General features: G+C 41.6%; 6 protein-coding genes across 7 annotated transcripts in view; 4 read left to right on the top strand and 2 right to left on the bottom strand.

Moving 5' to 3' along the window:
* Positions 1 to 12,037, bottom strand: part of LOC108106843 (LIM/homeobox protein Lhx3) — a 28,416-nt gene extending 16,379 nt beyond the window's left edge. The window contains 2 exon segments of the mRNA XM_041819778.1: positions 9,503 to 9,655; positions 9,658 to 12,037. Coding sequence (XP_041675712.1) covers positions 9,503 to 9,655; positions 9,658 to 9,853 — 349 coding nt within the window. The 5' untranslated portion in view covers positions 9,854 to 12,037.
* LOC108106853 lies at positions 5,850 to 6,191 on the top strand. Its single transcript, XM_041819779.1, has 2 exons — positions 5,850 to 5,945; positions 6,009 to 6,191. The coding sequence occupies exon 2, from the start codon at positions 6,009 to 6,011 to the stop codon at positions 6,189 to 6,191; it is 183 nt and encodes a 60-aa protein (XP_041675713.1). The 5' UTR covers positions 5,850 to 5,945.
* Positions 6,221 to 6,712, top strand: LOC108106851. Its single transcript, XM_017214093.2, has one exon. The coding sequence runs from the start codon at positions 6,221 to 6,223 to the stop codon at positions 6,710 to 6,712; it is 492 nt and encodes a 163-aa protein (XP_017069582.2).
* Positions 12,038 to 13,574: 1,537 nt separating the features above from the next.
* On the top strand, positions 13,575 to 17,348 carry LOC108106845 (3,4-dihydroxyphenylacetaldehyde synthase). Of its 2 annotated transcripts, XM_017214086.2 has the most exons (3): positions 13,575 to 13,804; positions 13,867 to 14,101; positions 16,015 to 17,348. In XM_017214086.2, the coding sequence occupies exons 1-3, from the start codon at positions 13,725 to 13,727 to the stop codon at positions 17,230 to 17,232; spliced, it is 1,533 nt and encodes a 510-aa protein (XP_017069575.2). In that variant the 5' UTR covers positions 13,575 to 13,724; the 3' UTR covers positions 17,233 to 17,348. The 2 variants fall into 2 exon arrangements, with proteins under 2 accessions (XP_017069575.2, XP_017069576.2); XM_017214087.2 differs by lacking the exons at positions 13,575 to 13,804; positions 13,867 to 14,101 and adding an exon at positions 15,116 to 15,591.
* Positions 17,349 to 17,621: 273 nt separating this feature from the next.
* Positions 17,622 to 19,510, top strand: LOC108106846 (protein anon-37Cs). Its single transcript, XM_017214088.2, has 2 exons — positions 17,622 to 17,748; positions 17,836 to 19,510. Exons 1-2 carry the CDS (start codon positions 17,741 to 17,743, stop codon positions 19,349 to 19,351), a joined length of 1,524 nt encoding a protein of 507 aa, XP_017069577.2. The 5' UTR covers positions 17,622 to 17,740; the 3' UTR covers positions 19,352 to 19,510.
* Positions 19,420 to 23,633, bottom strand: LOC108106844 (aromatic-L-amino-acid decarboxylase). Its single transcript, XM_017214085.2, is given in 4 exon segments — positions 19,420 to 21,054; positions 21,056 to 21,119; positions 22,493 to 22,578; positions 23,470 to 23,633. Coding segments are annotated over 3 exon segments (1,428 nt in total). The 5' UTR covers positions 22,573 to 22,578; positions 23,470 to 23,633; the 3' UTR covers positions 19,420 to 19,770.
* Positions 23,634 to 23,837: the final 204 nt, after the last annotated feature.

The raw sequence follows: 23,837 nt of genomic DNA on the forward strand, positions 1-23,837 counted from the left end.
CACCGAAGATGCGGAACAGGGATTTGTGTCGTTCCATTAAAGTTTTATTCACGCAATCGACAAGGGAGATAGGGGGAAGGACTCGTTTACGCTTTACTCCTTTTTGGCCGGAGAAATTGAATCCGAAGGCCAGCCCACAATCCCACCCAACTTGTCTCGCCACGGCCCGAGCGATAATAAAAAACAATTTGCCACCCATTGGGCATTAACGACAACAAACGACGACAGCCGCACCAGCACAAGCAGCTTCCATCCCCCACACTCTCAGGGTTTTTCCCGCTTTTCACTCTGACTTTCCCGAATCCGATACCATCCCCCTTCTTTCGGTTGGCGTTGGCGTGTCTGGTGCAGTTTTGTCACAAATGGCAACATATGGGCGAATGGTTTGAAGTGGCTAAGTATCGAACGTTCTTCTCATGCAATAAAATCATTTTGTTCAGTGAACGTTTTCAGCGCGGCATCGAATAATTTGCGACATACGCTCAAGTCAATGGACAGGTCAAAATGGTTGGAAAGATGGGCCATTGGGCCATTGGGTGTCATGTCTGTGTGTGTGTGTGTGTGGGAAATAAACCCATTTATCTATTTGCCAGCTTGAGATTTTCAGTTTTGCCCATATCGTAGTGGGGTTTGGTAGCCTCTTCTTATCGGGTGCCAAGATTATTGCCCTTCCCCCACATTCGGATTACTGGGTCAACTGCAATCCACTTTTAGACAAACATCCGATAGCGACTGCATTGCGGTGACTTCAAAGCCTATAAATAACTTTACTCTAGATTTAATAAACGATTATATTGGACTTAAATCCAAGTAGCCAGTATTTGTACTCTATGAGCCTTTATATGCTGCTATTCAATTGCCCCAATCTCGAAGCTACTCGAAGCTGCAATCAGTGCCACACATAGGCATATTTATATGGCCACTCGAGGGAGTTCGAGTGGCTCGTAAGCCCCATCTGGCACACTCCTTTCCCCTTCGATCCTCACTCCCATCACCCCCATCCCACCACGAAAAGAGATAGCCATCGTGCCCCGGGGCCAACTGAGGGTTAGTTTAAGTTATACAACAATTGTTTGACACTTTTAAGTGCCTCGCTGACTTCGCTGGAAAGTAGTTCAGCAGTCTGTGTAAATATTACGGCAAACTGAAACAGAAACAGAAACCGAAACCGAACCAGTAAAAGATACAGATATTGCTATAGCAGAACCTCTCCAGCGGCATTTCTTAGATGTCCGAACAAACAACCCACTGAAGAAGGCCCAGATAACTTACCGAATGGATGCCATTATACCCATTCAGAAAGAGCTCTCTTTAAGGTATCTAAACCTATAATTGGGCATCAACCAATCAAAGTCACTGAGTATTAAGACTAGGATTAGACTTTGGTATATAGTATAGTTAGAAAACTTAAGATCTGTATTTCAATTTGAATATTTCCAAAACAACTAGCGGGTATTATAAAGTCGTCACATTCATGAATAACACTATACTCGATTCTGTTTGTTTAGGCCTGGAGTGACACTTATCTGTTCTGTGATCGGTTCAATGAGATCGGTAAGGGATTGACTTGCCGAGTTCGATAAGCCCCTATAAGTGCAAAACTCTTAGAATAAAACAAAAAACAAAAAACCAAATCTGCAATCGGTTTTCTCTATTTCCGTTCGGTTGAGTTCACCTTTGCAACTTCACCACATGGCTGTCTCATCCCAAATGGGTTTTCTTTTTATCGACTTCTAGACTTTCCACCTGTTCCCCGACTGTTCTTTCGATTGGAGGAGACAGAAATCAGGCTCTCCTTGGAAATATTGATAAGTTAACTAATCGCGGCTATTATTGTTGAAAAATGACATATCGGGAATTAGATTGTTTTATAATGACAGCATTTCCAGCATATACAGAAGTGGATCCCACGTGAATGGCTATACCAATAATAACACTTTGATTGTTTGGTATTGTCTCTGCCGCGATTATCTATAACTAGCGAAAAAAAAAACCCAGAGAGATAATTTCAGCTAAAATTAGTGGCTTACTCGATCATAGTTCGTGACTCATTCAAATGTTTGGTTGGATGGCAACAGAAACGAAAGAACAATAAGCTTAGACATGTAATTAAAGGTAACTAAAGGGTACTTTTAACAGCTTTTAACATAACCAAAACAACTTAAAAACATATATAATTGAGATCCATAATCACCCTAAAGCCTGGCTTTCGTTGCTAATAATGTGCGGTTGACTTTGCTGGCCAAAAAGGAAAAAACAAACAAACACAAAAAGATGGAATCAAAAATTCAAACAACTATATCCCGACTTGATTGAAAGGTAAATACTGCATAAATGGGGAGGAGAAATGGTTGGCAGTCGATGGACAAAGGATCCTGGCTTTATAGCCACCTGCTGGGACCACCTGTTTAGATATGCTTCGGACAAAGGAGTCCGGGCCAGCGCGAGACAAAGAGCATAGCGATGTGGAAAATAATCAGTGATAAAATAAGAGCATAAAAGGACCGCCACTGAAAAGTGGAGGGTTGAATTAAATTCGGAAGTGGTAGTGGAAATGCTGGTAAGAGTGGGAGTGGCACTTCTCAGGGGTTGAGCGGTATGAAAAGAAAAATTGTGTGCATTATCCAGCGGATTCATGTTAATAGGCCTCATTTAACGCTGCCTGGGGTAGATGGCTTCCCCTTTTTCTCTTTTTTGTTGGAAGACCTGCAATACCAATAAAACCATAAAAATCACTTCTTTCCCTCCCTCCACAAACATAGATCGGTTAGCAAAACCCATCGTACTCGTACTTCTTCAGCGAACACAGTTTCTGTTTCATGTTCTTGGTCTAGTCTTATCAATTGGTACATTCGGTGTTTGTATTCATACCCCCCATACCCCCGAGCTTGAGGGGCAGGCACCTTGTAACCGATGAAACAGAGTGTCAACAACAGTGTTGCCTTCTCAATGGGCAAATCTTGTACCAGACAATGATAAGAACTTTAGAGATACACCAATACATGGAAAAAAAAACGAGAAAACGAGAAGAATGCACACGTTGGGTATTTATAGATATACCCAGATACCCAGATACTTAGATACCTCGCGGTTAAAGCCTTATCAATGTTCAAGTTATATCGACTGAAAATGCCGTTCAAATATTTACACCCAGCAGCAAAACGATATATTCCCCGCCAACCCGAAGCTACTGCTCCAGAGTCCGGAGACAATGATAAGCGGGAGCGGACATGGGTGCGCTAATTGCGGAATGATAAAAAAAAACAGAAAGTAGCTAACCATGGCTGCTACCCCTGAAATTTCAGCCTCTTCTATTGGTAACTGCCACAGGGCTAGAAACCACGCAAATGAACCATCAACTCGGTTACCAACGCAAGGATTTTGGATTCAGTAGAATAATAAAAGCTCTTGGGAGGTTACTACTACTTTTGGTTAACCGAAATACAAATACACTTCTATAAAATGTTGAATAGAAGAAGTCATAGAAAAAGTTAATTAATAACTAAGAAATAAACTCTTCTTTTGATTACACATTAAAAACTTGAGAAATAATCTTTGATAAACTCATAAAACTCTTTTTAAGGGTATGAAAATTAAATAAAATAAGAAAAAATAAGAACACATCTCGGTTCACTTTGTTATTGCCAGCATTTTCGACTCGTATTTGCCTAAACCGGCCCCTAAGGAATACTACCAAGAAGCTCCTGCTGAACCCCAACACGTTGCTAGACAGCTCTACGGTGGATGGGGGAGGATGAGGATGGGAACGAGGATGATGTTCCTATCTCTCCGGGTTGTTGGCAGCTTCGAGCGTATTACATAAAATAAGAAAAATTATGATTTTCAGAAGAGAGGATGGTGGAGTGTGGAAATTCGAGGGGCTTTTGGCTGTTGCTTAACTGTCAAAATCGTGTAATTTAATAAAGTTCGCTGCGGGATATTGTTTTTTATAGAAGCCAGAGCAACATTGAGACAGCTTTTGCCAGCTGCCAAATGGGGAGTGGCTGGAAAATTGTGGCTGAGGGGGGGGGATGAATGTGGATGTGGAAATGTGTGGCTCCTCTAAGTGTGCTGCACAAATACAAAAATATTCAGTTCACTTTGGTTACATACAGCATTGCAACAGCGCAATGTTGCTGTCTTGCTGGCCCGCCACAGGCACTCTACAAACACACTCAAGGGGGACACACCCTATATATATATATATATATATGTGTATATCTGTAGAACTATATATATATATATTTGTATACATAGCTGCGCAATGTTTTCGTACCATCTCACTTGTTTACTGCAAAGCAGCGAAAAAAGTTTTTACTTTGCAAAATCTACAGAACTTGTGCGTTGCGGTGAGAGAGTGCAAGGCAATTCTGGAAAAGGGACAAAATCTAAATCAAATTTTCAACCAAGTTTTCTTTTTAAGCATTTTCATTCACTTTGTGTGTTTAATATATGATATCCTGATATCATATCTTAGGCTGATATATTTAGTAAGAGGAAATTTTGATGAGTCAAACCATTTCCCTCATTTGATTCCAAGAAATCTGTTGCTAAGTTGATTCTATTTTTAAGAATATTTAAAATTTTTTTAAGGCTTTTAAAACTTTAAGATTCTTATTATTAGATTTTGATATATACTTTTCCATTTCAAATATATATATTTTTATATTATTTTTCCCCATTTTAAACCTTATGATTTGGCAAGATTTTAGGCAATCCTGGCAAATGTAATTTCTAGCGAAATCCTTATTTCGAAACCTTTTCTAAAATCAATTATTTAAATTTCACACAAATATGTTATGCACCTTATTAAAGTCTAGTCCCAGATGTCTTGCTATTCTCAGCTGACGTCCCCCGACCATTTGTTTGGCGTTTATTTTTTACGAAGCGAAATTCCTATTTTATTTTATTAAGCAGCCAAGAAATATAAAAGTAAACAGTTGACTGCAAAAACACACATGACTGTGTACACCACCCTCCTGCTAAAAGTTTTTTTTTTTTTTAAGAGAAGAAAAAGCCAAAGACGGGCCTTTACCCCATAGAAACCCACGCCCACACGTTTCCAGAGTCATATGAACGCCCCATTATTTACTTAACATAACTTGAACATTCTCCTTCAACCCCCCCGACAAAAAAAAGAGAAAGAAATACCCTCCAAGGGGGAGCATCAGACGTAGAGAAAGAAAGAAAAATAACGAAGGTGGGTGGTTGGAAATTTGTGGGTGGCGAGGTAGTCGCTTGGCTTACCTGCCAGCCGGCAGTTGGCTAGTCAAAAAGCTGTCGTCGATGCTAAGCGCAGACCCAGAAAGCCATCAAATATGCAGGATGAGGAAATGTGCCAGGAGGAGGCAGCGCCAGCATCCGGAAAAATGGCGAAAAAATGATTTATGTGGACGCCATAAAGGAAGGAGCGGACGGAAAACGAAAAGCCAACAATAACTGGGAAAAATAACAGAATCAACTGATTTCTCAACTTGGCTCTGGGCCTGCTTTTGTTTGCCAGACTTTAGCTGGGGAGGCATTCTGATAGACCCACAATTTTACCTTCCATTCGGGACTTCATTCTTGTTTTTCCAGCAATGAAAAATGCTCAAAGTGTGCTTCACAGACAGCGGACTCCGATGGTATTGGGGTCACCGAAAAGGTATAAGATATTGATGTCCCCAGGGGGGGGCTTTGCTTTTGAAAAAGTAAGGAAATCTTATAGAAGGTAGATGGGATATTAATTCTCGTTCGAAGTTTGTATTTTCTAAGGGATAAGAGTTTTCACCTTAATTTTAAAAATAAAAAGTTAATATGTTTTAAGTTAAACAAGTAACCTTGACATTTTTGTCCTAGTTTGAGAAACATTCAGTTAACATTCCGTTGCCCCGTTTACTTAATCAAGGCACCCCATTTCGATAAAACTTCAAAATCAAAATCAAAATCAAATCAAAAAAAAAAAGGTAGGTAGAAAAATAATTCAAAATTAAGTTCGTTTCTGTTCAAACGGATTTATTTTCTCTCAGATGTCTGACATCAACTTGTCTGCCTACAACATCTTCCGACGTGATCTTTCCAGAATATTCAAGACTTTCAATTCGTATACCCAAACCGAGTTTACTGCTGATATTGGCACAAGCACCGAACTTGATTGCAAGTCTGATTTGGATTCGAATCTTTCGCAGATCTACGACCTGGAACTGGATTAATATAACTTCTTAGGTAAACAACTAACAAGATGCTAAAGCTAAACAAACTTAAACGATCGCAATCCGAAAACAACATTGAACCAAGGCTTCTGGATTCAGATCTAAGCACCAGATTCCATGATAAAGAAGAAGCTACCGAAAAGGCTACGGTTAATCGTTCTGGTCAACAGATGGAAAGATCAATTAGTTGGCCATCTATTCTGCACGAGATGCAATCAAGAACGAGTTCCATCTGCACTGATGATGACTTATCTGACTCGGAATCACTTTCCGACTCGGATTCCGATTCCGAGACTTCTGATTACACCCCCGAGAGTAGCTATCAATCGGCCACCGGATACGAGCGCATACCACAAACTAACGCTCTTTGGGAGGTTCATGTGGCCATCGATTCTTTTGCCAGTGAGAGTGATATTCAGGGCGTTCGTCAATATTTGCGAGAGTTGCTGACCAACGAGATGCGTTCGATCGGCAATGCAAACGGCCCTGTTATCTATCTTATAGCTTACACCTATATGTAGATGGCTTAGTGGACTTTCCCAAATTTATTGTGCCTCCTCTAGAGGAAACACTGATCCCAGCTTCAAAGAAGAAAAATACTGATTTTATAATTTATATTTAAATAAATTTCGGACAAGGCCAACACAGAAATAAAAAAGAAGTTGATGAAACTACTTATTGAAACACTTCCAGTATAAGAAAAACTTTACTCTTTGATCCAAACCTAATAGAGACCTTAAGCATAAAGCCAAACATTAAAAAACTCTTCAAAGAGCAATTTCGCCCTTTTTAAAAGTCATTTATTTAATCACTTTCCGCTTCAAATGGGTTCGCTAACTTTATTCAGCGCTTTCAATGGACAATCAGTTCTCGAATGAAGTGTTTGCTCTTACTGCGTGATCTGCGCCTGTTGACATTATGACAAATTACATAAGCTAAAGGCAACAATTGCCGAGAACCCATTCCGGAGTTCATAGAAGGGAAGGGGAAGGAAGGAAGTCAGGAAGGAAAGAACAAACCAAAAACGGATACGCTTAGCCGAATTTTGGAGTGGGTTTACGGGGGGGGCGGTTCAGGGTTGGATGGAGGGTTCCCTTAATAGGAAAGCCACACAAGAACTGCTAACGAAGGACACGCGGCCATCCGTTGAGCGACAAGTGCGTTGGGAAATCGAAGGCACAGGACACTGAGGTCCTGGCTGGCGGGGTGGATCGTCTGTTTGCTCAGCGCTAAGTGCACTGCGGCGGCCCGCCGTGGGCAAGTGGAAATGATAAACATATTTACACAATTTTTGACAGGCGAACGGGTGAAACAAAACACCCGTGGGCGCAGTCCGCCGCTCCTCCAGCCCTTTTTTCTACACTACACACTTGAAACAAGCGAAAAGAAAACCAAACCCAAACTCGATAAATATGTTTATGCGCAAATAACAAAATATTTGTCGATTGCCCAAAAGCGGGTGATGGAAGGGGTGGGACTTTCAGGGATTCAGGGTAGGGCAGGTATTCTAAAAGGCTGGTAAGATACGGAGGGGGGGGTGCAAGGAAGCACCGCAAGCGCATAATTCAATTTTTCTGCTCGTTTTTGCACGTCGCCCGGCACACGTCACTCGAGTCCGTTGGGACACCGAACCGCCATGCTACACCAGCTTAACCCTGCCCAGATGCACTGAGGGAAAAGTTTGTAGGAGAAATAAGAACACAAATACACTGGTAAACAAATTAATGAAAAACATACAAAAGTGAGTCTACACTTTTTCAATGAGTTGTAAACATTGTAAAAATTCCATGCTTAGTTTTTCTTTAATACAGAATTTAAGATTAATATTTAGCTAAATTCTGATTTTCTAAGATAATCAAAGGGCTAGTAAAATACTTATAAAACATTTTAAAACTATATTTTTGTTCCCGATTATCCAGATTTTCCAAAGTGCACGCACTTTGCCAGGGATGCAGCGTATATTAGTGACACGTGGCGAAGGCTCGACCAAGGCGATCTGAAGGTCCCAGCACATGCGGTTTCCGGGTACCGCCCCTCCAACCCCGCCTATATATTTATTTGTTTGTAATTACGCATGTTCTAAAAACGAAATCCCGCCGCACTTGAAGCCGGGAAAACGGGAAAATCGTCTGAGTCTGCTCTTTTCAATGCCCGTATTGTCGCGGGGACACGTGCTTTGGACCGCCTCTCCTGGTTCCTGGGTATTCCCAGCGCATTAGCAACAATACCGGAGACATTTTGGAGTTTGTCAACAGTTTCGCCTTTGGATTTGGTTACGGCTTTTGTCGTTGTCACCGGCGCGTGTCTCTGTCCGATGTCATCTTCTCCACTCGACTCCAATCCGCAGTCAGTTGTCAACTTTCTGGACTGGCTTTTAGTCCCAGGGATTGCCGATTGATTTGGCGTGGGATTTTCAAGAGGGATAAACCATCCATAGACATGTGTTTATAGTATGGGGGGGACATGAAACGAAATCATAAATGTGACATGCCGGTATCTTACTTGGACGGTTTAAGCAGCTCCAACAAAGAAATCCCTTTGACCAGCAGAAAAACCAAGCAGTCATAAATCATATCCTTGGGTGGTTATTCAGCATATTTCGTCCAAGAAAACTTTCTTCTGGAGTTTCGTCAGTTATATATTGCTGTTCCCTTGGAACATATATATTCTCCAAGGCGAGTGCATAAAAAAGTGGGCGGGCAAACCGAGCAGCCACAACATTGAGCCCACCTAAAAGGGCATTCGAAATGAGCTTCTCGGAGATGTGAAGATGGCGGTCTGCCATCGGGAAAGCTTTCGTATTTAATTGAAAAACACTTAAGCTTCCGGTCCGGGTCTGAATAGGTAAATGGAAATGGAAATGGAAATACCAAAGCCAGGCCAACCGCAAGGCTCTCATATGTCCCTAAAAGACCCGACCTCATAACCCAAACTCATCTTCATGGCAAGACCTTTTCTGGTGGTTTATAAAAACAAAGGCCGAGCGGTAAACAAAAACTTTGCATAATTAAAACGCGGCCCACACATAAAAAAATATTCCAAGAAATGATTTTAGTCTGCGTCACACAAAAGAGGAACTTTAAGTATGAAAATTGAATTTGGAAAAATTTCTAAAATGTGTGTGTTTTTCGAGAGAAAGGTCATGATCATAATATATTCCATCCTTAGTTAATTCTTAATATTTTACAAAAAACTAGTGAGTATTCAAGGACATCCGAAACACAAAATTTATTTCTCTGTGCAGGGAAATTTCCTAGGCTGTGCTCAGGTGGACAGGACAAAATCAAAGATGGCATGACTTGGCCACTTACCCTCGAGCGCACGGTTTCTGGAAATTAAGGCAAGCACCAGTTCGGGATTTGGGTCATCCTGGTCGACAGCCAGGTGATTGTGGTGCGGATGTTGCTGCTGTTGCTGCCCACCACCGACCAGGTGAGATGCCTGCGGCGTGGGTGGCAATTGTGCTGCTGCTGCTGTTGATGGATATGCGGCTGATGTTGCTGGTGATTATCCATGACTGTCAGATGCTGTTGCTGCTGCAACGGAGGATGTTGCAGCTGCGGATGCTGCTGAAGTTGATGTGGCTGCTGTTGATGCTGATGCTGAAGCTGGTGCTGGTGGTGATGATGTAGCGGTGGCGGTGGTTTCAGGGTTTGCATCATTGCTAAGGGGCCGTCGATTTGTACACGCGTCGTATGAGTTATATTTATAGGTTTCTTATATCAATTAGCACACGGTATCTCTTTATAAAGACCTATACGGTATAAAGGAATCGGTATTTTTAGTTAGTTTAACGCACTCGCGTACCGTTTTAGCGTTAAAACGATACTCCGCTAGGCGGGATCGCTGTCTGCTCGATAACTGGCATTGGCTCGTACAGAACTGCGGCCCCGTTGACTGTTTTTTTTTTTTGTTTTTCTCCTTATCGCGGCGGTCTCTTTGGGCTTTCGGTTCTTACTGTAGATTCTAGGCTAGCGGTTCGGTTTGAATCGTGCCCAACGAACGGCTGCTCTATCAGTTAAAGTAGCGAGGGACTTGAACAATTTGAATTTGTTTGCGACACCGGGGGGACACTAGACCATCTATCTTTGGGGTGCAAAGTCAGGTGAACTTTATGTAAGTCGGAAAGGGCCAAAGCTGATCAGAAGCTATATATGTGATCAGCCAATATCTATTCATCGTCTAGCACGAGGTGAATTTGCGTGTGGAGGCATATTACTGATGGTCAGTATTATCTATATCAATGAAGAGTCAAGGTCCGTGTGAAAAAAAAACTATCAATGGGTTTTTGTTTTGTTGGTAACTGACCCAAAATAAGCCAAATACAAACAATATGAAGGCAAAACGTTAGGTTAACTTTAGGTTAACTTTAACCAGACATTAATGGTTTCTTAATGGTTTAGCTTATGCTCAATCTTTTTAAAATTAGTTCAAACTATTCATAGGAAAAGGTTTCAGGTTAAATATCATAACAACATACGTGTTATATGTCTTTCCCAAATGTTAATAGGAATCAAAAAGTTGCGAAATCGATTTTATTTTAAAATTAAATTTTAGTTTAAACTATTTCTATTGACACTCACAAAGTTACACAAAGTTTTTCATGGCAATGTACATTACAAATATAAAATATTTGTTATTGTCGTTCATTTGACAGTTCAAAGAACATCTCAGAATTGTATTCTGTTTGTTCACATTGCAACGGCAATGTTAAAACCAACTGAAATTACCCTCTTTTATAATTTTGATTAACCACTTTTACACAAAATTTCAGTATTTATAAAATAATTTTTATTAAAATTTTCGTTTTTTTTGGTAAATATTTTTCTTTTTATTTCGTTTTATTTTGATTAAATTTGCACTCGAATACGATTTTATGCGAACGCCATTCTGGCGACGGCAACGGTAAAGGTAACGGTTTCGTTAACGGAAACGACGACGGCAAATGTGCACCGATTGCGGCAAAATGGCGACGGCATAGCTAACGGTAAACGGCACGGCTAGCGGTAAACGTGGCAGCGACAACCCTGGACATGGCAACACTGTCAGGCGGCTGACAGCGGTTGTTCGTTGTTATTGTTGCCTAGTGGGAATCCCCTATTTGCCGCGCTGCGTCTTTATTTATTTTTTTTTTCGGTTTTTTCTTATTTTTCCTTTTATTTTGCGCACTTTTTTCACGCTTTTGTTGTTGGACTGTGAGAGCTTTTAACGATACTTTTTATGCCGTTTGCCTTTTGGCCGCCCATATGGGTAGGCAATGCGTGTATACGTATTAAAGCGTGCTGGCCGATGTGTGTGTGTTTACCAATTGATCTTAATGTGACACAAATGATATGGTAAAATGCATACAGCCAGCCCTGAATGGCAGGACAACAATGGCAACAAGGCGACAACGCCAGCAGCGACGACATTTTTATGCTTGTTTTTTGGCCATGCGCATGTGTATCACTCTCTTTCTCCGATCCCATACACCCTCTCCCCAATCTCAACAAAAATACCAAAAGCATTACAATATTTGTAAAACGTAAAAACTGTAGACCCCCTCGAAAAAAAAAAGAAAACAACAGCCCAAAAATATATGAAAACTTTTGTTTCCCTCTTCCTCAAGAATTTCTAGCTGCAAAAGTGCAGGAGCAGAAAAAAAGGAAAAAAAAATATAAAAAGAAAAGTGGGTAGAACAAAAAGCCAACCAACGTCGAGCGACACCTTCGTTGGCCCCAAAACAACAGTAAACAGCACTTAAAAGTCAGCAGCGACGTCGGCAGAGGCGAAACAAATATGAGAAACTTAACTCAAAAGTCCAAGTCAATACGCGGCGCGGTCACCAAAAAACAGGGCTTCCAGGGGAAAACAGGCACCGCCCCTTTATATTGAAAATCATTGGAAATCGGTTGATAGAGGCAAAAGCAACAAGAACTAGCTTAAAAGAATTTCCAGGCATGCGCAGGCAATGGCATTATCTTATCGCCCCAGCGTCGCCATTAAAGTGGGTGGGTGGCGATTCTATTCCTAGGGTTCGACATCGTTCCAGCGCCGACGCAGTTGGAAGTCCATGAAGTGCGGGGTAGGGGATTGCCAAACAAAGTTTACCCGAATCACCCTGTTGTTCCATGCTACTGCTGTATCTGCATAAGGTGTTGTCTGTCTGTAGTTTCGGAACCTCTATATCTCTATATGTATGGTATAGCAGCCCTCCATCCCATCCCAAGAACCCCTCAAATGCGTTGCGTCTGCAAAAACGATTTTGTTTTCGCATTTATTTATGAGCCGCTTAGAGCGCGCCAAATACTTTGCCAAACACTTTGAACCCCAAAAACCCCAACGCCATCCTAGAAAACCCCAAATACGCCCGTTCCCAATGGTGGGCCCATCCACCCACAGAAGTGGACACTAGAAGAAGGTCGCTTATGGGCTGGGTTGGGTTTCGCGGGTGGGGGGAGCCAAGCATCGCCAACAGCTGGAATGCATGGGTCGCTACACAAGTTAGTCGTACTTTAACTTCACTTATTAAAACCAATTTAAATCTTTTACAAAATGCATAAATTGGATGGACAATGCATGGACAAATTTATTTTGCTACCACTTAAATTCGTTAGGAAGTAGTTTGTACTCAAGTCTCCAAAGTGTTATGTAAAGTAATTAATGTTCCTTAGTTTAAGTTTTCCTTTAACTTAAATCCTATTGCCAACCATCAACACGAAAACACAGTATACCCTTGAACTTAACGAGTTACCGGGTATAAAAATATATAGGCTAAGAGCATAAAAACGCAGCGTGACCCTGAAAGTGATCGTGAATGGAAATTGCTGATGAAATGCACTCAACGAAGACCAATCCAATCCCATCCAATACAATCCCATACTACATTGTGGTATCCCAGTCGGGTGCTTCACTTCCGCGGTTACAAAATCGACTTTGACTTTCAAATTTTCCAACGCTTTGTTGTGGCTATCTAATGGAGCCGTTAATGGTTAAACACATGAAGTATTTTTGCCAAATGGGCTCGACTTGGGACAGTTAATTGCTGATGATGTGGATGATATGGAACCGGATTGACAGTGAGTAAGAGAGAAATACGGGGATTTAGTAAGCAGTGCTAAAGTTTGGATAACACATTTTAATAGACAATTAACAAGCGTTTTCTTTAAATTTAAATTTTCTTCTTCGACATTTTTCACTTTTGTCTGGCGATCTTGTTTTTTATTTTTCTTTTTTTGTGTGTTTTTTTGTATTTTTTGGTAGTTACATAAACATTAATCTTGGCAATGGGCCAAGCCACAGACGGCGAAGAAGACAAAAAACTTGCTGCCACTGCACATTTTCACACATAGCCGGATTTTTGTTGTTTTCCATTTGACTTTTATTATTGAGATTCGGAGCTCATTGAGACTTGGTTAAAGCGCAGCCAGCTCATTTGTAGATTCGAATGTCAGCGGTGAACAAGTGCGGAACTAGTCGAGCGGATAACTATTCAAATATTTCCCCTAAAAATCGCGCTTTTCTTTGGATAAACTAGGATCAGGATCCATTGTCATGGACTTTGATGAGTTTCGTGAATTTGGCCATGCCTCTATAGAGTTTCTCATTAATTATTTGAGTGGCATACGTGAGAGGTGTGTCTTGGAAAATTCATAATCCTTCAAAACGTACTCATGACACTCTAACCCTTTTATAGAGATGTCCTGCCAAGCACAGCTCCATATGCGGTGATCAATCAACTACCCAAAGAGATTCCCGAACAGCCGGAGCATTGGAGGGAAGTCCTTAAGGATCTGGAGAACATTATCCTTCCTGGCCTCACCCATTGGCAGTCACCGTATTTCAATGCCTTCTTTCCATCCTCTTCGTCGACAGGTTCTATCATCGGTGAATTTTTGATCGCTGGCATCGGAGTCCTTGGATTTAGTTGGGTAAGTGGAATAAAAAAGATAATCATCTTTTAAAGTTACATAAGTCAAGAAAGCAAGTCTTATTTATAATGGACTTTATTTATGGAGTTTGGTTTTTCCTACCCATAATATAAAATATAAATTGAAATCGTCGATTTCGTCGTTAAAAGTCAGAGATGTAACGTTCATAAAATGTAAGTCGTTGCGATTATAAAAATTCAACGCTAATGTGGAAACAAAAAGTGATTGTTGACAAAAATATCTATTACTCATTAACCGTTTATAAATTTATCGCGACACACACATTACAGCTCATTGATCTTAGCATATTAGAATAAACAGCTTAGATAAAATTTTCAAACCGGCACTTAAAATTATATAATATTAAAATTATGGTTCAATAAAAGCAGCCTTACCTACCTACTTTAATTGACTTTAAGAACTGTAATTTGTTTAAGCGTTATTGTTAAGAGAGAAATGCTAAGAGAGCGCTAACTTAACAAAAGAGAGCAGCAAAAGCCTCAACGAAAAGTGGGAACAGTTGGTAGGCAAAAGGTATTTCAAATCTGTGACTTTCTATTAAAACATAATTTATGGTCGATAGGTACTACTACTTAACGATTAAGATAATGTTTATCTAATTTATCCTCTATAATCATATGCAATAATCATTTACGATCGAATAAATTCTATTCCCGACGCCCGGTTTATTCCCTAATATTATAGATTACACACGCTCCGGGTCCTACTGTGCGGAGCAATTAGTTAATACTTTTTGTGGGAATTTATTAAAAATATTCACAACAGTAGGTGTAATTTTAACGTATCTAAATATGATCCCAGAAAGTACTTCTAAACGAGTAATTTGTATTTTAGGAAGTTAATCCTAATAAAAGCCTTAGCACTTCCCGATATTTAAAAAAATATCTTTTTCCATTTTAAAATGTACAATAGCCAGATTTCGAAAAACCGCTGAAGCGACAGCTCTGGAGGCTGTCCAGAGAAGTCGGTGTATAAAAGCCGGCCGTTACCGGCGATCGGTTTCAGAGTGAACCTCAGGCGACTTGGAGTAGCATCAACAGATTCGGAATTGGAATTCGTGTTGGATAAACAAACCGAAAACTGAAAAATAAAACCAAAACAAACAGAACGTGAAAAGTGCAAATAGAAAACGATATTAAAACATAGTCAGCGAAATGGATGCCAAGGAGTTTCGGGAATTTGGCAAGGCGGCTGTTGATTTTATAGCTGACTATCTAGAAAATATTCGCGATGATGATGTCCTGCCCAACGTGGAACCGGGTTATCTTCTGGACCTACTGCCCACAGAAATGCCGGATAAGCCAGAGTCGTGGAAAGAAGTCCTTGGGGACATAAATCGCGTGATCAAGCCAGGTCTCACACACTGGCAGTCGCCTAATATGCACGCCTACTATCCCACTAGCACCTCTTATCCCTCCATTGTGGGAGAGATGCTGGCCAGTGGGTTCGCCGTCATTGGATTCAGCTGGGTAGGTCGGATCGCAGGTGAAATGGGTGGAGAAATTTCGCTTTTTACCATTGTTTTGGCCGGCTGAATGGGCGCCCATTGTGCGCGGTGGGTGAAAGTGAATCCAAGAACTTGACAAACAGGTTGCCAATGCACCAGATCGAAGAGAGTTTTTCACACAAATCAATCGGCAATTGTCACGATATAAAGTTATTGTGCTGAGGCCTTACATGAGGAAGGCCTATGGAAAAATTTGCATTTATATAAAATCAAAAAGTATCAGATTGAAAAGAATAAATTACCCTTACGCTTCATAAAAGACTAAAAGAGTAGTTAAAGAGATGCTGACTTAACAAAGACTACATAAAATTATATTAATTAATATTAATATAATTATAGTTAAACTTATCATATCTATAAACTAATTTACTTCCATCTTTTGCAGATCTGCAGTCCCGCATGCACAGAACTTGAAGTGGTGGTCATGGATTGGCTTGCCAAGTTCCTAAAGCTGCCCGCTCACTTTCAGCACTCTAGCGAGGGACCCGGCGGTGGTGTCATTCAGGGATCGGCTAGTGAGGCCGTTCTGGTGGCTGTCCTGGCTGCCAGGGAACAGGCGGTGGTCAGCTACAGGGAATCTCATCCGGAACTCAGCGAGAGCGAAGTACGTGGTCGCTTGGTGGCCTACTCTTCAGATCAGAGTAATAGTTGCATTGAAAAGGCTGGTGTCCTTGCCGCCATGCCCATTCGATTACTCCCGGCTGGTGAGGATTTTGTGCTTAGAGGTGAGACACTGAAGAAAGCCATCGAGGAGGATGTGGCGGCAGGAAAAATTCCGGTAATCTGCGTCGCTACCCTGGGCACCACAGGCACTTGTGCCTACGACGATATCGAAACCTTGTCCGCTGTATGTGAGGAATTCAAGGTATGGCTTCATGTAGATGCCGCCTACGCCGGGGGAGCATTTGCCCTGGACGAATGCTCGGATCTTAGAAAGGGATTGGATCGCGTTGACTCGCTGAACTTCAACCTGCACAAGTTTATGCTGGTCAACTTCGACTGCTCAGCCATGTGGCTGCGGGATGCAAACAAAGTGGTCGATAGCTTCAATGTGGATCGTATATATTTGAAGCACAAGCACGAGGGTCAATCGCAAATTCCCGATTTCCGACACTGGCAAATCCCACTGGGACGTCGCTTCCGTGCCCTAAAAGTTTGGATTACATTCCGCACATTGGGAGCCGAGGGCTTGAGGAATCATGTTCGTAAGCACATCGAGTTGGCCAAACAGTTTGAGCAGCTTGTGATCAAGGATTCACGATTTGAACTAGTAGCTCCTAGAGCTTTGGGATTGGTTTGCTTCCGCCCAAAAGGTAGCAATGAGATTACGACCCAGCTTTTGCAACGTCTCATGGATCGCAAGAAAATCTACATGGTTAAGGCAGAGCATGGTGGGCGCCAATTCCTCAGATTCGTTGTATGCGGAATGGATTGCAAAGACTCCGATATTGATTTCGCCTGGACAGAGATCGAATCCCAGTTGACCGACCTATTAACGGAACAATCTTTGGTATCTCGTAAATCGGGAAACATGGCGGACCTCGCACAACACTTCCAGATCCATCTGACCTCCGAAAACGCAACGCACGAGAAGTCTCAGTGAGAAAAACGATTAAACTATTTTTATGTATAGGTTGTCTTTAGTTCACATAATAGTACTTAGATTATCACATGTTCATAAAAAAAATGAGAAAAATAAATAAGCATTTCGCACTTAAATTGTTTGGCTTTTGAAAGTGATTTTTAAAATGTTCATAATTGTTCGTATTGGTATGATATAAATATTTGGCTATTATATTCAAGTGCCTTATCATAATAGTTATAAACTTAGCTTAGGTCTAGACTGTAGAGAAAAAGATTTATTTATTTTTAATAAAAAGAAATTTCAAATAAAATTATTGGCGGTTTAATGTGGCCTTAATTTCTGAAAATCTCAAGCTAAAGTATCGATATAATTTGTATGCTCCATTCGATTGTCGCCAAAGGTCAAGAATCGATAGCTTAGGGTGCCACCCCTAGTGCTTACAACAAAATCCAAATTTATCGGACAAAATTATTTCAAAAAACATTTCTTACCCGTTTTGGAACCCAAGGAAACCAGTGCGCTTGCCATGCAATGGTAAGTGAAGTGCCGTTGGTCCAAACCAGCGCATTTGGACTGGCAGACTGCCACCTCAAATGGAAAATCCTCTTTCTCTACCCGCAGTTATAAACTGGCCAGCAGGCGCAGCTTATACAATGCACGGGTGCTCCAAGCGGATCAAATCGGGGAACATCACCATAGTCGGGATCTGGAGGCAGCCCGACAAAATGCCCGGATAGTTGTAGTCGGCGCAGGTCTAGCCGGTCTTTCGGCCGCCCAACATCTGTTATCGCACGGTTTCCGGCGAACAGTTGTTTTAGAAGCAACTGAACGCTATGGTGGCAGGATCAACACACAGCGCTTCGGCGACACCTATTGTGAACTGGGTGCCAAGTGGGTTAAGATTGATGGATCTCAGGACTCAATGTACGAACTCCTGCGGAATACAGAAGGCTTAGGAAAGCAGATTAAGCAACCGGTACGAACTACCTATGTTAAAGTGGAGCAAGAAGGATGTCATATTAAGCCAGCCATGGTTGAGCTTATCGACACCCTTTTCCGGCAGCTCTGCCGCGGGTTTAAGCTCTCCGATCGTGTAAAAACCGGTGGAGACCTGCAATCTCTGGACAATGTGATGAACTACTTTAGGGCCGAAAGCGATCGCATCATTGGGGCCTCCTTCCAAAAGCCGGAGGATCAGTTGGCGGCACGAGAGATCTTTCAGTCGCTCTTCAAGGAGTTCGGAAGCGTTCTGGGATGCTGCCTGGAGTACGTGAACATCGAACACATAACCAAGTCTCCAGTGCAGCAGGAAAAACGCCCGCTATATGTGCCCACCGGTCTTGATAATGTGGTAGATGATCTTATCCAGCAATTGGACAAGCAGCATCTGCAGACGGGCAAGCCAGTGGGGCAGATACAGTGGACACCAGCGCCTTTGAAAAGTGTAGGATGTTTGGATGGCAGCCTTTACAGCGCGGATCACATTATATGCACTTTGCCTCTGGGTGTGCTAAAAAGCTTTGCTGAAATCCTATTCCGTCCCACGCTGCCGCTAGACAAAATGTTGGCCATTCGAAATCTTGGCTTTGGAAATCCCCTCAAGATTTATATGTCCTACAAAAAGCCTATTAGTCGTTGGCTAAAGAGTAACTTGCGACCACTGGGAACGCTTTTAAATTCCTCGCTGAAAAAGACTCCAGAACACAACTGGACGCAGCAGGTGGTGGAGATCAGCCAGGTGCAAAGCAGTCAGCATGTTCTGGAAGTGCGTATGGGTGGCGGGTATTACGAGGAGATTGAAAAGCTACCCGATGATAAGCTTATGGAGCAAATAACCGGTTTGCTAAGGCGTTGTATAAGCAAGCACCTGGTGCCATACCCACAAGAATTATTGCGCTCCAACTGGAGCTCCTCGGCATGTTACCTGGGCGGACGTCCGTACTTCTCCATCAGCAGCAGTGCTCGTGATGTCCAGCGTTTGGCCGCTCCACTTGGCGAGAAGTCACCAAGCCTACTCTTTGCTGGAGATGCAACATCACTTAATGGCTTTGGAACTATCGATGCCGCCCGCTCCAGTGGCATCCGAGAGGCTCAACGCATTATTGATTTCTATCGCAATAGCAAGCACAGAGGTTAAATGGGATCGAAAACCAAATTGGCTGCAAAATTGTACAGTATATTAAAGTAGAAACGCACTAGCCCAAATTTATAGTTACAATTTGTTGTATTTTTAAGCAGAATACATATGTTTTAATTACGCGTAGAACGTTAACAATAAAAGCATTAACAACATCAACGATACGATGATAGGACACCTAAAGTCTAATGTGGCGATGGAGGGCGTATAGTCCTTCTATCTTTTGTTGCGATGTAAATTCCCTAAACATGTCGCATGTGAAAAATGGATTTAGGTCTAATCCGGTTTTAACCATTAGATATTTAACTATTAGTCGAAATACTTAATGGTATCTTGGTCCACTGTTTAACAATTTGTTGTAATTAAATTATTATATTTTATTTTATAATTAAAACCCGGATTAGACCCGTAAAACCACATTACTTCTCCTGTTCCATTTCATCAGCAGCGGCACTGACCTCCTTCCACGAATATTCCATATCCTCGGACTGTGTGAAACGTGAGCAAATGGCCATTCGCAGGAAGTACACATCCTTGATCTTAGCAGGAACCATGTGGATGTTGCCTCGTCCATTGATGCGTTTCAGAAGAGCTTCATTCTGCTCATTGTTTCCCTTCAGTCGGAAGCAGACCAATCCCATGTTAATCTCAGCAGCCAGTTCAAATCTCGAATCAGCCACACAAAGTTCGCCAAAATGTTTGGCAAAATTGCAATGTCTACGGATATGAGCCTGAAGATTCTCCACTCCATACAGGCGAAGAACAAACCAGAGCTTCAAAGCGCGGAAACGGCGACCCAGTGGGATTTGCCAATGGCGATAATCCGGAGCTGATCCCTGCATATCGTGTTTGAGGTACAGAGGATCTACATTGAAGGCGTTAACAACCCAACTGGGATCCTTCAGCCACATGGCTGAGCAGTCAAAGTTCACCAGCATCCATTTGTGAGGGTTGAAGTTGAAGGAGTCAGCTGATTCAATACCCTTCATCAGATGACGGTACTCTGGGCAGATGAATGCAGAGCCAGCATAGGCAGCATCCACATGGATCCATACATTGTGCTTGTTACCCACGGGTCCGCACTCATCCAGGTAATCGAAGGCGCAGGAATTGGTGGTGCCCAGGGTAACCACGGCATAAAATGGAATCAGACCTTCAGCCAGATCCTTTTCGATGGCTTTTTCCAAAGCATCTCCACGCATCCGATGATTTTCCGAAAGAACAGAACGAAGTTTTACTCCTCCCAAAAGACCAGCACGCTCCACGGAGGAGTGAGCTTGATCAGAGCAATAGCCCACAAGCTTGCCCAAGATGGTGTGCTCATCCCACTCTGGATGCAGCTCCTTCACTTCCTTAACCTTCTTTGCCTTGGCACCCAGGAGGGCGACCAATGTAGACTCACTAGCTGTTCCTTGGATGACACCGCCACCCTTGCCGCCGGAGCAGGCCAAGAATTCTTTTGGCAAATCCAGCATTTTGCCCAGCCAATCCATCATGACCACTTCGAGTTCCGTGCACGCAGGACTGGCGATCCAGGTGAATCCGATGCAGGCAATAGCACCACTCAGCATATCAGCCACAATGGCTGGATATGAATTGGCCGTGGGGAAGTAGGCATGGAACTTGGGACTGTGCCAGTGGGTCACACCCGGCATGATGACCCGTTCGATGTCCTCCATCACATCCTGCCACTTCTCCGGCTTTCTCGGGTGCCTCATCCGGAATCAAGGGCTTAAGGTAGCCAGGCTTCACTTCCGGCAGAACGCGTCTGTAATGGAAATAATTGCGTTAGCTTCTTGATTGCATTTACTGCCCCATTCAGGAAAAGCTCCTTACTAATTGACTGTGAAACTCAGTTAGCCCACAAAGCAATTTGGAATTGAGGGAGAATGGGAACCACCCGCAACTTGTTGCCAGTGGCAATAAAAATCAATAGCAATATGTAGCGAAGTGCTGATAAGAAGAATAAAGAAGGAAAAGCTGATAGCGATAGAATTTTATTTTCATTTTTGTGCTATTCTCATCGGAATAATGAACATCTTGCGGGTATTAAAAATTGATTGTTAGAAAGGCTGTAAATGAAACAAGCGTCTAACATTGTTCAGTTGATTTTTCCAACTGATTTTATTTCTTAAAATCATGAGAACTGAAAATCCTTATCTCTAGACCCACGGATCGGTATATCCCTAACCGCGGGAAACCTTTTATAGCACTTATCTTTAAACATGTGCTGACCACTCGCAGGAGGTCATATTACCCACCAAGCGTTCTAGATACTCAATTGAGTTAAGTATGCACGCATGTGCTAGAGTGCAGAACATATGCAGTCCGGGCCCAACAATTTGGTGTATGTAACATGTTTATTGCCATAAAAATAGAAAGGCTCTTATATTTATGATATTAATATATATGTGTTCTTTCTGAACAAAGATGGAATGGTGAATAAATTTGATACCCAAAGAGGTTAAAGAGAGAAGAAATCCTATGGGGAATATTTTTTGTATAAATAAATCCAACAATAATATTTACGCTGAAGTAAAATTTAAAACCTGTTCTCAGATAACAAATATTTTTAGCGACTGGAAATGGCTAAACAATCTGAACAGGCGCTCAATATGAAAAACAATGTAATAAAATTGATTACTTTGCCCACTCAGAGATTCAAGGTAATGGAAACGGAACCGTTAGAATTGCCAAAGAATAATGCAACAACAGTCGTTTTTTGCCCAAGGCCCAATGGCTGAACAATTATACCTACATAAAATGTGACCTTGACACGCCACGCTTACAAAACCTTTTTAATTCCACAATAATTAATTAGTTTTAGGCTCAAGAGCAATTACAAAAAAAAAAGAAACAGTGAAAGTACTTGGCATTAGAGTTAATGGGAAGGTCGCTTTAAAAGCCTTTAAAATATATATAACAATGCAAAGGTCCGATCGGCGAGACTTTCCCATGACTAATGCTCAGATGCTGAAAAACGTGTGCTAAATGTCATTCACTTGCCCGGAACATCGAACAGAACGAACTTTCGAATTGAACGCAAAACGCTGAGGTCAAGCAACAAATTCCATATAAATAAAATATATACGTATCGAATGCAACAAATTAAACTTAATTCAAGCTAATTGAGTATCTTACCTTTCGCGTATGTTCTCCAGATATTCGGCTATAAAATCCACCATTGTTTTGGCAAAATCTTTGAACTCTGGCGCCTCCATGTCGATCTGTATGTTGGTCAAAGAAAAACTAGATTAATATGGAATTTCGATGGTTTTGGAAAGATGACCCTATAGACATACCGAAACCTTGGGATCCAGCTTATCCGCCAAAATGTTAGCTTTACCATTACCATTAGTTTGCTTTGGTTGGTTAGTGTTATTTGTGGTCGATTTGCTCATTTTAAATTAGTTTTTGTTTGGCAATAACAATTAATCAAGAGTTTAGTGCTGATAGGAATAGGATAGGATAGTGTGATTATTTTAAGAGGTGATAATTTTAAGTGCTTATTTGTGACAGATTTGGTCCAAAAAAATTAAGATTGTTTTGGTAGGTTAGTGTTATCTTTAAGAAATTTGCTTGATTAGGCTGGGTTCATTATCAATAAGCCATACCATTGGCGTTGATAGGAAACAATATGTGCTATAATTACATGAGGTGATAACTTTTTGATAGTACTAATAAGTACCACTTGTGGTCTCTGCAAACATCAAGAGCATACTAGTAAACATTATAGTTAATATCTTAAGTTTTCGTTTTCAATGCTTGAATGCCTGGCCTAAGTACATACTGCAGATTAATATGTTAATTAGAATGTTTAATGCATTCTTGCGTTAATTTATACTGGATTATTTTTTTCTCAATTCACTTTTTTAACAACGTAAACAAGTTGGCATTGAGACTGCGACTTGTTGCCAGCAAATAAGCACACAAAAACCTATTTTAATAGATACACAAACATGCAGATACCAAAAAAAAAAAAAAAAAAACTTAGAAATTAAACCAAAGCAAGGCTAGATGCCCAGTTTTAGATACATATTACGTATACGCAGCGTTAGCACCGAAATGAATCTTTTGCATGCACTCATTATGTTGGCCAAGCACTTTAGGTCACTCACCGTGCACTTTAGTTAACTGCCTTTAATTATTTGCACTCGTCGAGCGTTGTTTCCGTTTCAAACTAAATCTCTGCCCAACTTTAGTTAACCTTATAGTATTGTTTGTTAGCTGCAAGTATTTTTTGGTGTGTGTGTTTAATTTGCTGGGGTTGCTGTGCGCTCGACGTTCATCTCTTGACTGAGCGCTGCTCGCTCTTGGACAAGGCTTTTAAAGGCAGGCCAGCAGCGCTGCCGTTTCCGCAGGACCGGTTCAGCTCTAATCAGCAGCCGCTGAACTTCAGAGGCGGTTTGTAAAAATACATTCTGCACTTGCCCTGGCTTGATTTGTGTGCGTTCTTTGCGGTGGTTTTGTTACTTTTACGTTATTT

The sequence above is a fragment of the Drosophila eugracilis genome, unplaced genomic scaffold, assembly GCF_018153835.1.
Source record: "Drosophila eugracilis isolate 14026-0451.02 unplaced genomic scaffold, ASM1815383v1 contig_952, whole genome shotgun sequence".
Lineage (NCBI taxonomy): Eukaryota > Metazoa > Arthropoda > Insecta > Diptera > Drosophilidae > Drosophila > Drosophila eugracilis.